The sequence below is a fragment of the Tympanuchus pallidicinctus genome, unplaced genomic scaffold (genome assembly GCF_026119805.1).
Source record: "Tympanuchus pallidicinctus isolate F22 unplaced genomic scaffold, pur_lepc_1.0 scaffold11, whole genome shotgun sequence".
NCBI classification, from domain to species: Eukaryota; Metazoa; Chordata; class Aves; order Galliformes; family Phasianidae; genus Tympanuchus; species Tympanuchus pallidicinctus.
In genome coordinates this window covers 19,365,684-19,381,964 of record NW_026294627.1, presented here as the reverse complement: position 1 = coordinate 19,381,964, position 16,281 = coordinate 19,365,684, and the positions used below count along the sequence as shown (strand labels likewise).

At 37.6% G+C, this 16,281-nt stretch overlaps 1 protein-coding gene across 7 annotated transcripts in view; it reads right to left on the bottom strand.

Moving 5' to 3' along the window:
- The window catches only part of FRY (FRY microtubule binding protein), a 235,808-nt gene that overhangs the window by 22,324 nt on the left and 197,203 nt on the right, over positions 1-16,281 (bottom strand). For all 7 annotated transcript variants that reach the window (XM_052671119.1, XM_052671120.1, XM_052671113.1 and 4 more), the window contains 7 exons: positions 12,719-12,859; positions 11,838-12,017; positions 10,672-10,833; positions 9,834-9,908; positions 8,635-8,805; positions 2,947-3,147; positions 2,274-2,435 (listed from right to left, as the gene is read on the bottom strand). In XM_052671119.1, the coding sequence (XP_052527079.1) occupies positions 2,274-2,435; positions 2,947-3,147; positions 8,635-8,805; positions 9,834-9,908; positions 10,672-10,833; positions 11,838-12,017; positions 12,719-12,859 (1,092 nt within the window). The remainder of the gene's footprint in view (positions 1-2,273; positions 2,436-2,946; positions 3,148-8,634; positions 8,806-9,833; positions 9,909-10,671; positions 10,834-11,837; positions 12,018-12,718; positions 12,860-16,281) is intronic.

Genomic DNA, 16,281 nt, shown 5'->3' with positions numbered 1-16,281 from the left:
GATAAAATGAACTGCAGCACAAACTGTTTATGCTTTATCAAGAAGGAGTTAGCATTAACCACTTTCAAACATGTTTGGATGGGATAGAATAAGGGAGGAAGAAAGAGGAAGCAAGCATTTCACACCCACTGGAGACTAATTCATTTTTCAAAAAGAAAAAGAAAAAAAGTGGACTCCGAAGATTCACGTAGGAATGGAATTCACACGTAGGATTGGAATACGCTCTAGGAATAGATGAGTTTCAGTAACTTGAAAAATATGTATAATCTGAATCTGTGCATGCTCATAGCATTATTTATCACTGACTTTTGATCTCTTACAAATAATATCTCAAATTACTGTAGTCACTATCTTTAGTAGAAAATAAGCTTAATTAATTTCTTCTCATTCATGGTAACTCCTGGAATTTGGAAATAACCATTTCAGAATGCTTGCTTATTCTGCCTGTTGCTCTCATTCACTGCATGTATTTCAAAGCAGAAGCAATATTTTTGTATTCGATTATGATGCAACAAGGAAACCTTTGTGTACAGCTCTAAACAAGCATTTTCCTCTGCACTGCTGACATACCATCAGCACTTTGAAAATAAAAACTCAGACAGAAAAAGAAGCATGAAGGGCTTCAGTTCTTATGTTACCAAATTAACCAAAAATTACCTAGGTGCAATTTCAATTTTTTAACTAAAAATTGGATCACTTCTTCCTTAAAACAAACACCAAACTAGTTTTTCTGAGTAAAAATACAGAAGTATCTTTGAGGTGAAAAACACCGAGAAGGTGCAACGTGTAAAGTTTATCAATTCATACATCCTTATAACATTGGTAAAGCCTTATTGCCTTGGGTTACGTACACTTTACCACCCCAACCTGTCTCAGGATGAGTTGAATTTACTTGTCAATCTTGCAAAAAACTCTGCTGCAACTTTTCATCCTTTACTTTTTTACCTTTTCCAAAACTTTTCACTTTTTGCTGAACACTGGTGCACGGCTATTATGGCATTAAATCAGTAACTACAACATCAGGATGCACATGATTAGTCACGGTCACCACCTGCAAACATATCCGTTCTGGCCTCAGCTTCCTGAACTGAAATTCTGCCAACTTCTGCTGCTCACAGTTGTTACATGATAGCCTGTCCACCAGCAGCTGTTTTGACAAATGGTAATCAGTTTATCTGTTCCACAACCATTACCTTAAGAAGTTCCTCTCCTCCCTGATTCTTAACTGCATTTTCCTCCTCTAGCCCTTTCTTCCTCGTAGGGAAGTTTCTAGCACAAAGAATTTGTTCCATACTCAGCACAATTCCAACCTATGTCTTACTGTCTAGAATTCTACTTTCCGTAACTTCTCTTACATGCAGCATCAGCAGTACCACATCAATTATTTGTGTGGCTGCATGTAAAAGAGATCAAAGGAAAGAACAGGAATGAAAGCTGATGATTACACAAGTCAACCATCCTCCTCCTCTGCCGCACTCTCTTACACTGCTTTCTTGCAGAAGACATTCCAACTCAAACACTGAAGAGAAAGCTTTAGTGGTAAGGTGGAAGTGTTATAAAGCCACAATAAAACCCCTGTGGATTACATTTATGTAAAGACAGTGTTCACCTGAGCTCCCATAAACAGAAGTATTATCAAATAGAAAATGAAAGAAACCACACTCATTATCATTTACCAACCTTACATTATGTTTGTCTTCTGATTCAAGTGTCTGAAATAAACTGTGCTAAACGTGGCTCTTTTATCCTTGCAAATCCTGCTGCCTCCCTCCCTCCAAGATGGCTTAATATTGTGGTCACGAATTTAAAATTTCTGAGTGTCTGCCAAAAGGCAAGAACTGAATCCAGTGCACACAACCGTACAATAGGTTCCCACACACAAAAAAATCCCAGTAAATACAAGCATACACCCACCCCATGAGCTAGATTTAAACCAGCACGAAGAACAAAAGAGCATTCCCTTAGAGCTGTGACTTGTAAACACTTCATGAATTCATCTTCTAATGAGTTAGTAGCTTCTCGGTGTATATATAGTGCAATATCCCCAAGAAACAATAAGTATAATCTTTTAATAAAGAAACTGTAAACAAAACAGAGAGGTTACGAATGTGCCCAATGATACATATGTACTACATGATGCCATTACATACAGGAAGTCAGAATGTACTTGCTTTCACAGATCAAACTCTTCATGAAATTATATGCAAAATAAACTTGAAAAAATGATACATGAAATCCATTGTAGCTGGAAAAGAAAGTAAAAATTTATCAACCTTGGATCCTTCAGGCACTTGGAGATTATTCATATCAGGCAAAGACACGTCAAAGCTAGATGTTCCCATATTGAAATGATGAGGCTCTGCTGAGGTTGTGTCACATGACGTAGAAAGTGAGTCAATGTGGTTTGTATCCTCGGATGGGGAAAGATTTATAATCTGTTCGAAAAACAACAAAAGGACAAAATAATTGAGTACACAGCTACCCCATCACTTAGCTTCTACGAATGTGCAAATTAGACGTTATATCAAATGGCGCTGATGGAGGCTCTTTGTACATGCAGACATATTGCAAACTTTTCATATATATATTGGAAAATCATATAAACATCTTAGAAGTGAACAATGAAAACTGGACACAATTTACAAAACTGGAGTCTTCTCCTATTTCTGTAAGTATTAAATACATCAGGAAGATTTACTACTGGCCATTAATGAAAAACAGACGTATACTAATTTGTGGAAAAAAGGGTGTCTAATCAGAAGTGAATCTTCCTACGTTTTGGACTTTAAGCCTTGCATACATATGCAAATAAGGAAGAAGCAAGTAGTGAGTGTCATCTCCCAGTGTCAGACGATTAAGACTGCACCTGAATGAGAGGAAACTAAAAGCCCAGCTTATTTACAAACACAACCCTACCTACTGTTAAATTTCAAGTTAGCAACTTACTAGGTCTGAGTTCTCCAAGATCTGGCTGGTGGTCAGGTCCTCCTCCTCTGATGACTCCTCGGAGTCCTCGTGGTTCATTTTGTTCAGGCTGGGTGTGCTCCCAGAAAGCTGGCTCTCCTCCAGCAGCTGCATGTCACACTTGTCCAGGCTGTCCAGAGACCGTCTCCGTACTCCCCAGTTGAAGTTGTCCATGCTCTCTCCCTGAAATTGGATACAGGGTCAGCTTCCTTCATTTGAAACTCATTGTATAAAAAAATTAATAATTAGCTCAAAGTTAGGTAGATAAATGTTTTTATGTAGAAATATAATACACATTTGATATAAATATTACTTTGTTAAGCCACAATGTAACAGGAGCATTTAAAATTTTTTCCAGTGCTTCACCTGCAGGTAAGAGCAGAAGCATGGAAATGAAAGTTAAATGAAGAGTGATTCTTTCCAGTATTAGATATTTCTCATGCATTTGCCAAATTAAGAATTTGATTTGTAAGTCCACATATACACACACCTCAATACCGTAGAGCAATGACAGGCAAAAGAAAAGTTCTGAAGCAATTTTAAGGGGTTTTTCCAATGATGTTTAAAAGTATAAAGAGCACAGGGTATAGCAATGTTTCAATAGTGAAACATATGCTAAAGATTTTTCATCCTTCTGTACATACGTAACCACAGTGATGAGTTAAGGTAGGTTTGAATGTACTGCTCCTACAGCACGCAAAATATAACAGCTAAAGCAGCAAACATTTTAAACTTTTTTATGATGCTAGGCTCATATGGCTTATTTCACTTGAACTTATTTGAACTACTTGAAACTACACTTCAAAAGTATAGCATTCATGAACATTTCTTGATACTATCAGTTTTTTTGCAAAAGGATACAGTCAAATGGACCAAACATTCTGTATAAACTTTTAATTTCAATCCCCCGTACATTTATATGAACTGAGTGCATTAATCAAATTGCATAACCACTTATTAGGATGGTCAACTGGTACAAAGGTCACTTGATTTCTTTTATGTATAAAAATGACAAATAGTTTGCTACCATCTTTCTGATTACTTCATGTATTTTGCCAAAACCAGACCAAGTCTGGCCATGTTCCTGTCCAGCAATGTGGGTGCATCTGCAGCTGCTCCTGCCAAGGACCACATGAGCTTTGGAAACAACAGAAGGTTTCTACGAGAAGTATCCAGCAACTGGTTTGGGTTTCTCTAGGTGAAAACCCTCAACGTCACATCACACAGGAAGGGAATTTACAAAGAAAGGAAACATTCATTAAAGTTGAGGGCTGACTTCTTAAGACAGGATTTTTAAAGTACCAACACTCTTAAACAAACGCACCAACTGCTGAAAATTCAAGTTGGCAGTGATCTTTTAAATGTGAGCCTGCTGAATTTTAAAAAAATACAGTTCTGCCTAAAAATCATAAGCATTAGCAAATCACTGATTATAGAAGGACTTTATCCTATGCTCGTGAAGATTGAAACCATGTACAATCACAAAAAAAAATACAGTCTGAGTTCAGAGAGGTAATATCTGATTTTAAACACTTGAGTAATCCATATTCAGGGCTCAGACATTTCCTGAAATGGGTGCCCCAAACTGTACAATGTGCAATTAATTCTACAGTGACCTCACTTCCTTAACAATCAACTGACAGCCTGCACAAATAGATCTTACTTTGCATCACTGTCCTTTAATGCAAGGAGCTTTGGAAAATGACTGGAAATAGGAAAAGCTCAGTTGTAGTTTGCACTCTGCTTGCTTTTCATGAACAAGTATTAGGAAAAAAGAGAAATACATTTTTGGGGAAAAAAAAAGAATCCAAAAATGCAAAAACTGCAATCTACAAGAGCATGTTGTACTAAAGAATGCACTACATTGAAGAGCAAATGATAAATAATTTGCTATGAAGCCTGACACATTTATTAGAAGAACCCTGTGTTTTCATCCAGAGACACAGCAATTTTATGCAGGAAGGGCATAAAAACCAAGATGTAAAAAATTAGATCTCTAACTCATAGAAATTGCTGTGCAGTTCCCAAGTACTTATTTTAACAAATTCTTCGGCAACTCATCCTCCTCTGGATGGACACGTGCAGCAATGGGACATGCTGCATGAGTTAATAATCTAATAAGTAACAAAGCAAAATCTATGAGCAAGCAAAGATGACCATTATTACAACTGGATCCTCAATGTTGAGGACAGCTATCAATGAACTTTTCAGCCCACGTCTGTGGGCCTATTTCCTGTCCTGTTTTAGTTCTGCAATGTGTTTAAAAAGGAAGCCAACACAAAGAAGAGAAAAGAAGGGCATGCTATTAGAAGTGGGGAGTGAATCAAAAGGAAGAGAAAAGGATAAGAGCTGAAATAACCCATAGCTTTGGGTTATAGCTTTAGCATAACCTTGCTACAGGGACACCTATAATTTATACAAGAGGTCAGCATGTGTACTGAGATGGACTAGGCTTTGTGGTCTGAAGCAGCGCTTATTTCATAGCAAACAAGCAGGAGGGAAGATGTATTTGAGAGGATGCTCATTTTAATCTACAGCTTGAGCGAAGACATCTCCTATCTGACAAAGCCACCAGGAAAAGAGTCACATACAGATGTGTTTCACTGGCAGTGAGCAGCTATCACATCCAACATTCCGCAATCATTGCCCTCGAGTACAGGAGCAAACTGGCTGTGGCAGCCACTTTAAGCAATACCACAACCCAGGGGAAGGGGAGGCACAGAAAGGGGAGACACTGAAAAGGGATATAGCCCAGGGTAGAGGAGAGTAGTGTTATCTCCTTCCTAAAGCCAGTAAGAATCATAGAAAACTTATTTCCTAAGTTTTTACCATATGTAATGGCAGAGTTAATGCACTGACACAAATACTGAAGGATGTAGGCAAAAGTACTGTGTGGAAGCCTATGGCAGCATTTCCATATCACTGTATCTTCCAATGCACAGGGATTTTGAGATAGAGATATTTCTGGGGGTTGTTTTTGAATATCGTAACTGATATTCAAGATGTAAGAAACATAGATGCAAAATAATTTTTTGCCAAATCCCTTCTATAATTCATCCAAGTTCTGTGTCATTGCAGCCCCCTCTATATATGAAACTGCACTGCAGTTCACAAACACTGATGCACCTTTTCAGTTTTCTTCAGAGATTCCAGAAAAGGCAGTAGGAGTATGCAGCTGAATTAAGGTGTATGAACTAACTGATTTATTCTCACTGACAATAATCTACACTTTCTGAAAAGGTCTCAAGTATCAGCTTTCATGAGATGCTAACAGGAGCCAACATACTGCAACTGAAAGGCTGGGAATTCTTTTGTTTGCACATAATACTTACACGTTATACTTATCAATAGAAATGCTGATACTAGAATTAAGAAAGTTTAAAATTTGTCAAGAACACTGAAAATGTTCAAATCAGACTTTAAATGAAGCAGAATGTAATTTAAAACTAACTTTGTGAAAGAAAATACAAAATAATTCTAACATAAGACAAAACTGAAGCACCTGTCAGAAGGGCAGGCACTCATCTGCCCACCCACCCAAACACACAAGAGGGGGAGGGCAACAACACGACTACGAGATTATCATATAATACAAATTTGCAAGAAGGCATAAACATATACCAGCACGTCTGAGTTCAAGTAGCGTTCTTACCTGAAGTTCCTGGGTAGCAGATATAACAGATAGAAAAACAAATAGAAAGAATCTGTGTAAAATTACTGCATTAAAGACATCATAGACAAACATTTGCCTACAGTTTTAACTAGTGATTAAAAAAAAATACTTCAACTCTTCAGACCTATTTTTAAAGTTTGAAAACATTCATTAACTGTTTTCACATCTTTATTAAGTTTCAAAAAAGTTTTGTGATCGGGGGGGACAAAAGCATCACTGACCTGTTCAAATTGTTACCTTTTTTTTTTTTTTTTTTGCTCTTCCTAGTGTCAGTTTTTCCAACACTTTTTAAATTAATTCTTATTAATATATAAATTCCTTATATGATTTCCTCTGAGTCATTACAGATATAGATTCTACCGGGTCTGAAATTGGCTGAAGGAGCAATTTCAGTACAACACTGGTAAATCAGATTGGATCTAGACCTTGGAATACAATCCATGGCTATTTCTAAATTGCCTTTTGTAAAGGACCACATTTTTAGTTCTATTTCACATAAAACTAGAACAGTTTGGTATCTTTTTCACAACCAACTTAAGACAATTAATATATTTAGTTAGGCTTCAGACTTGAAGTCAGCCACACATAGAGAACAAATCTCTGCAGGGTCACAGTCCATGAAGGTGCACTGTTGGACAGGAATTATCCTGTGTAATTATACATAGTCCGTATATGCTTTTAACTGAAGAGAATGAAGAAATTCCTACATATCACCCACTGGACAAACAATTACTGTATTATAATTAGTCCCAATCTCTTGTAACATCTTGAAAGCGCTTAAGACACAGAAACAACTGCATCTGGTACACACTGACACAGGAACCCCGCATTGCTGTTTTTTATCACTGTTTGGAAAATAAAGCTCTTCCATAATATCTGCTTAATCTTTTTTCGACTAATGATGTCACTTGTTTTTTAATTTAATTTTAATTTATTGTTGAGCAAAGCAATGGGCAGCTGTGAGCTTAAATTACATTTTCATATTGAGATTCCTGACCATAGGTAAGGACTCTGCGACATCTCCTTCCGTTTATTCGTCCTTTCTTTCATTGGAAAATAAGTTAAATTCAGATGCCAGTTCACAGTTGAGGGGTCAGTTTATCTTAAATAATTCTACTAGTGGAAAAAACTGATTATTTCTTCCTGTACATGTTTTTCTCAAGGCTAAGAGTGATGCTTGAGAATATTCATGTTAAAATCCATGTCCAAATTATGCAATTGGTTAAACAGTTTAGTATGATGAACATTTGCACTCTTCACAAGAGCTGTCAATTCCAGAACGTTTAAATAGCAACAAAACTGTTAGACTTGTTTGGCACCCAAGTACAAACATATACTTCAAATTTTATATAAGCAAAGAGGAAGGGTGCAGCACCCCAAATTTCAGCACTTTTTCAACTTCTTCCCTTCAGCAGTTTAGCTACCAGGCAATCTGACCTGTGAAGACTTGATCTGGGCCCCCAGGGTTCTGTTTCTTTTCTGTATGAAATGATGAAATCACTGACAGTGTCAGCAGAATGAAAGGTGCATCTCTCTAAGAATTAGTGATTTCATCAGCAGTTGTAGGAGTACCAACAGCCTGAAGGTCTGAATTTGTATTTTGGACGGTTATTCATGAACCAACAGATTTGGAACAATTTTATGCTTTTTAAAATCTCAAAATATAACTTGTTAACAATTTAGACCTTCAATATTGTGTTTGAAATAAACTGAATTAGAAGTGAGCTCACTTAAAAGGTATTAGAACAGCAGCTTTATCTTCCAGTAACAGTTCTGCAGTGTTTCCTAAAGCCGACTCAAAAAGGAAGGGTGTGGTAGCCTGTCACTGTTATGCTACTGAAGTAAACAGTAAGTGAACATTATAAATAATCTCAACACAAAATGAAGTTTATAGTTATACAGCTGAAGCTTCATATTACAAGAGGACTACAGCTTTTAGTACAAATAATGTGGAAGTATTTTAATAAAAAAGATGTTTCAGATAAAATATACTGTACCTCCCCATCTTCCAGCTCAACATCTAGGAAATCAAAGTCCCTAAAGACTCTGAATTGTTGTTCACTGTTTGAATCATCCATATTCTCCTGCTCCCTTGCTCCGTCTTCTGAGGACACCAAGCTCGTCTGGTGCTCAATCAAATCCAAATCACCACAGGAAGAAAAAATCACCTACAATTCAAAGGACTTCTTGTTACAAACTGTTCCCTACGGTTGTTTCTTCCTAAAAGCTGTAATTGGTTATTCAGAAGGCTGTATTTCCAGTACACACCTAATTCCTTCACTGAGTATTTTTAGAACACTCTTTATTATTTATGTTGGACAGGTGCCTTCAGATTAAACTTGTGCAAAGAAACAATTTCATACTGCAGGAACACGTCCAAGAATATTACAGCTACCTCCTAATGGCTGCAGATTGATGTTGCCTGAAATGTTTGTATGCATTTACAGGAACAATATTCAAAGAACTCTGCAACACAGATACTGTCAAGGGAATGAGATAATAATAATAATTAAAAAAACTAGTTAAGAATGATGTTTAAAATCTGTCAAGATTAGAAATACAATCGAAAGGTAATTTTTCCTTTCCTACTAAAAATAATTATACATGCAATTTAGCTGTGAAAATGCCCGTCTTGTAGAAATGGAAGATCTGTTCATCAGAATACAAATGATATATAAACTATATTCAAAAGAGGGTTTAGAAATTTTATTTTTTTGGTAGAAAATATTTAATAATTATTTCAAGAATGTCCTTAGATGATCTATTGCCTGTTTCTTAGCACAAGACAATATTAATTTTTAAAAAGTAAAGTTATAAGTATTACCTAACAGAAAAATCAGACTCCACCTCAGCTTTAATTCTGTAATTTGATTATGTACTTTATAAAGGCTACAGACTGGTAATACCAGAGGTCATCACTGTACACACTTAGCTGTCATACACCAAACTTCTAGCAACACATCTCTCTCAACCAAAAGGCACGTAGCTCTGTAAGTAAATCATCCTTAAGTAAGAAGGCCATTCACCCAAGGGCCAGTACACTGAGAACTGCACTATGAGCCAGTGTAAACCAGAATGACTGCAATATGACATTAAATTATACAAATCAGATCAGCAGCACTGGGAAATATAGTTCTTCATGTTTAAAGTTCTGGGCGCGCAGATATACAGAAATGGTCAATGGAAGGCTACTTACTGAAGGGTTTTTACTCAGTCCAACTTCCTGACCACACAGAGAAAGGACATGTACCAGCTTTTCCTTTGTCCTTTTCTAGAAGACAAGACATTTCTCAAGTTAGCATTTTACAAGCCACCCATTCTTCTGCTGGCTAGAAATAAAAAATTTTAATTAAAGAAAACAATCAACGGTTCAGTCATTCAGTGCTCTCAGGGTTGCTCCCAGAGCAAGAGAAAAGAGAAATAAAAATAGCTCTTAATTATTTTAGTGCTTATTATTTTTAAATTAGCCTAGTGAGCCTAATAGCAAAACATTAGATCCTGTGGATAACTTCAGAAAGGACAGTTTAGAAGTTTCCAATTAAGCACGTATATAATTATGTTCTGCAAAATTAAGGGCTGAGTCATTCCTATATAATCTGCTATGTTAAAAACAAAAACCACACCAAAAAACCATGCCATTAATTATGCATTAAAAAAACCACAATATACATTTATTATGCATAGTTTTAACTTGAAGCTAGAAAAATCAGTAACATAATCACACATCACTTTCAGGAATGTTGTTCCAAGGAATTCTTTTTATACATTTCCCAAGAAAACAACATTTAGAAAACAGCACTTGCTGTCTGTCTGCTCTCCTCGCTGACACCTGAACTCACCCATCAGCTGAGTCATCTGACATTGAGGTCTACAGGTTAAAAGAATGCCATATGGAAACAAAACATAACTCAGTTCATTTCTGAATCCGAGAGAGATATTTAGCATACACAGCCAGCCTGGAATCCAATTTGTGTTAATTCAATTGCTCCAAGTGCAACTATTAAGGAATAGGGGGCTATTTTAAAGGAGTGTACCTGAGAGTACTGTGGTCTCTTCCAGCTCACAGGAACAAGGACATTGGAGTTAGATCCTGATGAGGTTGAAGAAGTGCTTCGGGTGACAGCCATTGCCCTGGGTTTACCATCTCGTCCAGAAGAACTCTGCAGCTCATCATACCGCCTCCCAATAATTGGAGTCTTAAACAGAGAGTAAATATTCACTAATACAGCCCAGTGCTCCAGGAGGAACTTAAAATGGGGCCAATCACTTCAGCTGCAGGAAAAGATTGCTCTGAACATCACAAGCATGGGTGAAAGAAGGAGTGTAGCAAATTTTATGTCACTTGCATTACTTTTCACTGTGAACTCTCAGTAGCTGCTGCCATCCCTAGTAGCTTGTGCTTGAATTCAAAAATAGCTAACATTCAGAGAAACTGTCAAAACATTTTATAACATAAGAAGTAACCCAAAAACCCCTAATTTCAACAATAAAACCAGAAAGTTTATGAAATTTATTTCAAATCCAGATTAAGATTACTGAGCAGTCTGGCCCCATTTTAATGCACAATGAAATTCTTTCTTGGATTCATGACAGTTCAGCATTTACTAGAAATTTCTTGTTCCTACATGAAAAGAAAAAGCCCTTTATATCAATATTCTGACTATTACCTACACAAAGAAATCTATAATGCCACAAGCAATCACGCAGACATGTAACTTGAATGATTTGCCCATTAAAGCCAGTAAGACCATTCAATTCTACAAAATTGAAAGGTACACAGGATCTTCAGGATAACCACTCCTGTAAAAGAGTTCAAATTATCTCTTCTATTATAGAATCACCCAGGTTGGAAAAGACCTCCAAGATCATCCTGTTGAACAACTCAACTACCACCATTATTTCCCCTAAACCACGTCCCTCAGTACAACACATCTAAATGTTTCCTGAAAACTTCTGGGGATGGTGACTCCACCACCTCCCTGGGCAGCCCCTTCTGACACCTGACCACTTTTGGAGGAGTTTTTCCTAACGTCCAACCTGAACTTCCCTTGGCACAACTTCAGGCCATTCCCTCTAGTCCTACTGCTAGTTTCCTTTATTTCACAACTTTTCCGTTGTCTCAAGGAGCTACAACTTGTTTAAGGAACTGCTGAATGACAGGATTCACCAAGGTGTTAAGCAGCAGAATTACAAGAAGTACCTCTGAAATATCAAAATGAAACTCCAACGTCTTCCCTGGCAGCTCCTTGGAAGCACTGTTCCACACTCGATGTATTTCCATTTTTGAAAGATCATTGTGTTGATATGATGGTAGAACTAAACTGGCAGAACGAGAAACTACCAGCTTCAGGATATTCAAAGCTTCTCTCCAGTGAATGCTCTAGAAATAGACATATTTAATCAGCAAATGAAATAACTATTTACAAATTTACAGTCATATTTTTGACACATAATAAGAATGCGGACTTGGAATAATACTGTTTATTCTCTGTCTTGACCAGTGACTAAATACATACTTACAGAACAGTTTCAAAGCAGAAACTAAGCCCCTTGCCTAAGATACCACTGTTAGGGAACTATCCTGCAAAGTGGGGGACCTGAAAGAAAGGCCAGTTTGGCAGACAAAGGATTTAAACTTCCAACTGCATGCCTTGATCACTAGGAATAGGTGCCATTGCAGATTCTGCTTAACAGAAAAACTGATTCAAAACAGGCATCTCCTAGTAGAGATGGGTGCTTTCCACTCAGCAAGAGTCAGGTGCAGAAGTTTCTAAAAGGAAGTGCTTATGCCACATTTCCCTCACACTAATTATTAAAAAGAGTGGTCAGTCAGGATCTGCCTGGTATCAAGCTGCTTCCCAAAGCAATATAGCTGCAGTTTAACCCTTCCCACACAGAGAACACACAGCTGGGCATCTTATCTGGGGACACACAGCCTATTAGGCATAAGGATGTTTATTAATTAGTTATCACAGTGGACGTTCTCAGTACTTCCAGCTGATGTAGTCTTAAAATCATACAAAGAAAATCAATATACTAAATACTGTAAAGTTCCTATTTTAATACAAAGGAGAAATTTACCTGTACATATTTTTCTATAGTTTTCAGCACTTCCATGTTGAACTGTTTGACAGGAATAGCTGACAGGTCCATATAGCTGAGAAGACTGTAGATCATCTGCAAGAGGGACTGCTGCATGCTGGGAAGACCCTTTTCTAGCAGCTGTTAAAAAAGTAAAGTGATTATAGATAAATTTTGAGACCTTCCTCCCTAAAGGAAAAGTTACTGGTTTCATGAATAGCACTTTTATTGTTAATCTCTCCTCACCCCCTCATTTTGCAATAGCATTTTACAAACATTTTACAAGAGATGATGATAAAAGTGTGAAATAAAATAGAGCTTTAAGCTGAGAGCCAAATGCCAGCCTGTTTTGATTATGAAGCACATCTTCTATATACGCCTGCCCTAACTTATCCAGAAAACAGATTCTACAGATGAGTAAACTGGCAGGTAATATTTACCCATTAATGGGGGAAGTACATCCAATAAAAACAGGGGAGTACCTTTATATTTCTGCCTTTGCTGAAAGTCAAGGAGAAAAAAAAACAACAACATGCTAAAGAAACAAAACTACTACTATTCAGACATCGATATTTACCCAAATATACTTCATTGCCACTGCTCACTAGCTGTAACTGCCAAGGAAACACTTTCTGCTAAGAAGGAGATGGATTCCCTGGGGTCTCCTTATGCACACACTAACACAAAGAGGGGCTTGATCTAGATCCCGGAATCTTGGAACACCTGGATGTATATACCGGAATACCACAATGAAGCTTGGAAACAGAACTGTGCTCAAACATATACATGACTAATTCAGGACCCATACAGACAGACACGTTATGTTTGCATGTGGGTGAAAGAGCTGAACATTTCCTGGAAGGCAGCAGATTCTTTCATTGCTGACAGCTACTGTCCCTCCCCACAAATTTCAGAGGCAGTTAAACATTAGCGCTAAAGGTACCAGGAGCTTCAAGATTAGAAACTACCTTTACATTCAGGCCAACTTCATCTAGCACTGATTAGAAGATCTAGAAAATTACTTTTAAAAGACTTCACAGTGTGTCATGTCATCAGTCTTCCAAAAGACAAAAATGCCAACTGTTACTCAAGAAGACACTAGTAATTTACTAGATGAACTCACTGCCCTGAATGACCTGACAGGCTTTCTACTGAATGATAATGTTTCATGCCAGCAGAAATGAACTGCTCAGGTAAAGCAGACTATGTAATCCCATGAAGTATCTACTGATTTCTTTCACCAGTAAAAAGGAGCAGCAAAACAAAGTACGCAAGCTCTACTATAGCACGATAGATAGAACTCACCATGCTTTATCCATTCCTCTACAAAAAGACAGTAGGAAATTTTGAAATTAAAGTTTCTACAAGGTAAGCAGCTACAGTCCATCAATACCTTTACTGAGAGATAAATGTGCTTAGTAATTTTTCAAAACAGCGTTACAGGCTTTTTCTTGTGTTCCATTAGGATCTCGATTCTGTCCTTGTACACTGTTTCATATTATCCAGCACATCACTTGGTACATCGTTTAAGCATGAAATAAAGGATGGCAAGAAACAATGTGGATGAGAGGAAGGAATTCTGTGTTCTCAAGCAGAGGTTTTTACATCAGATAATCACTTTTTTAAAAGGAAAATGAATTCTTGGGTAATAGTGAGATTTTCTCCTCTGTAACTGGCAAGAAAACTGTTCTAGGAAAGCTTCCAATTTCCATTCAGTTTTGTATAAGTTTGTTGTCAACAGAATCATTTGGCTTAAAAAGATCTTTCTCCCTCAACTTTATAAACATTTGTGGACTACGTCAGTTTTCATTTGATGTAATTATGCATGTGGTTTTTGATAGTTCAAGTGTATTTGAATGCATCGTGAATTTCTCATGAGAACTGAAGTGTGGTAAGGAATAACAACTTTAAAACTCATTTAAAACAGTAAGAATTCTTTGGCTATGATGAGTAACAAAACCAGCAGCAAGGTGGAGTTTAGATAACACATCATTCAGATCAGTGAATTCCAGGACAAGGTGGTTCCACTACATTTGCAAAATGAAATCTAACTCTTCTCAGTCTTTGACTCTGGTTCCTATGAACTGTTTTGAAAACTTGTAGATTCCTCTCTAGGGTATGGTAGGGTTTTTCTGGGTCTAGGGTAGCACACTCTGTTAGCTCAGTTTCCTGAAGCAGACGTTAACTAGGAAGTTGGTGGAAAGCAAAGCCTTCTCCTCCAAGGGCTGCCAGGGCTGTCTGCTGCTGGTTGAATGAATACTGCCTTTGTCTCTCCAAATCTGGCAGCACTTCTCAGGCTACATTTATCAGGCAAAGAAATGCCTTCCTTGTGCACTGAGGTGAGAATATAGAAGGTATCTCACAAGCCACACCCAGTTGACAAGGTAGCATTGGGATTATACCTGATCTAGGATGTGCTTCACCTTGCACGGCAGATGCTTTAACTTCTAGTCATTCCTTGGCTTTGAAGGGGTTATTAATGTTCATGTTTCCATCACAGGCAGTCCTCTAACAAGGAGGAGTGAACATCTACCACAGGCACATTACAATCTGTGTGTGCTTCCTGCCCTTTCTCCTGTATTGACTGTTTCAGCCTAAGAATGATCCTGGTCTAACAAATTGCTAGTTTAACACAAGACCCATGCTAACTCAGATATGCTTCTAGGATGATTGTACTCTCATGCTGCAACGTTGACTTTTAAACATGAATATGCAAAAATCTAACATAAAATCAAGTAGGCTTCTAGCTATTCGCTTGTATACTCATTTTTGTAGCAGAGGTTCAAAATTCTACTCCATTGTAAAACAATGATTTTTCCTCATCTGTAAACTGAGATCCCCAAATATTTGCCTAGCTGAAATTTCTCATTTTCCATGGCTTTAGCTGTAGAATTGAGTAAGGAGCACTGCTTGCCACTGCAAGGTTTGGATACTATTGAAATGTCTCATTTTAAGCCATACAGCTCATACCCTTACTGCTGACAAGTAATTATCTGCCATCAAACAGATCAATGAAAGTTTTTGTCTAAATGGCAGTAATTGAAGCTTTTGTCTTTTGCTGAGAGCATTTGTTCTCACAGTTGTAATAATTTGTGGCAGAAAGAACCCTTCTGCAGGTGAACCCATGTGCGTGGAGGTGTCACCACTGCAACATTTACATTTTTATTTCTAAGCTCTGTATATTTCCCAGTACCCTACAGGCTCAAGCACTGGGGACTGAGCCAGGATTGTTATAGCACAGGCTTTATAACCAGCAGCTATAACATTCAACTGGAGGTTGCCCAGTAAGGCTCTTAACCCATTCAGTTGTACATATTTACAGTGTATCCCACAATTGGTTTACAGGAGACAGCAGAACATTTTTTGTGCTGCTCTGGGGATCAGTTAATGAGAAAAGGAGAAAAACATCCAGAATACTGGAAAAGTCTTTCCATGGCTGCACAGCAGGCTGAACAAGATGGTTGCTTGTCCCTTGCTACTCGTTCAGACTGGCAGCTACCCTGTGCCCAGGCAAACACTCCCCAGACATGACTCAACAGAGCTGCAGTCAATGTAAATATGGA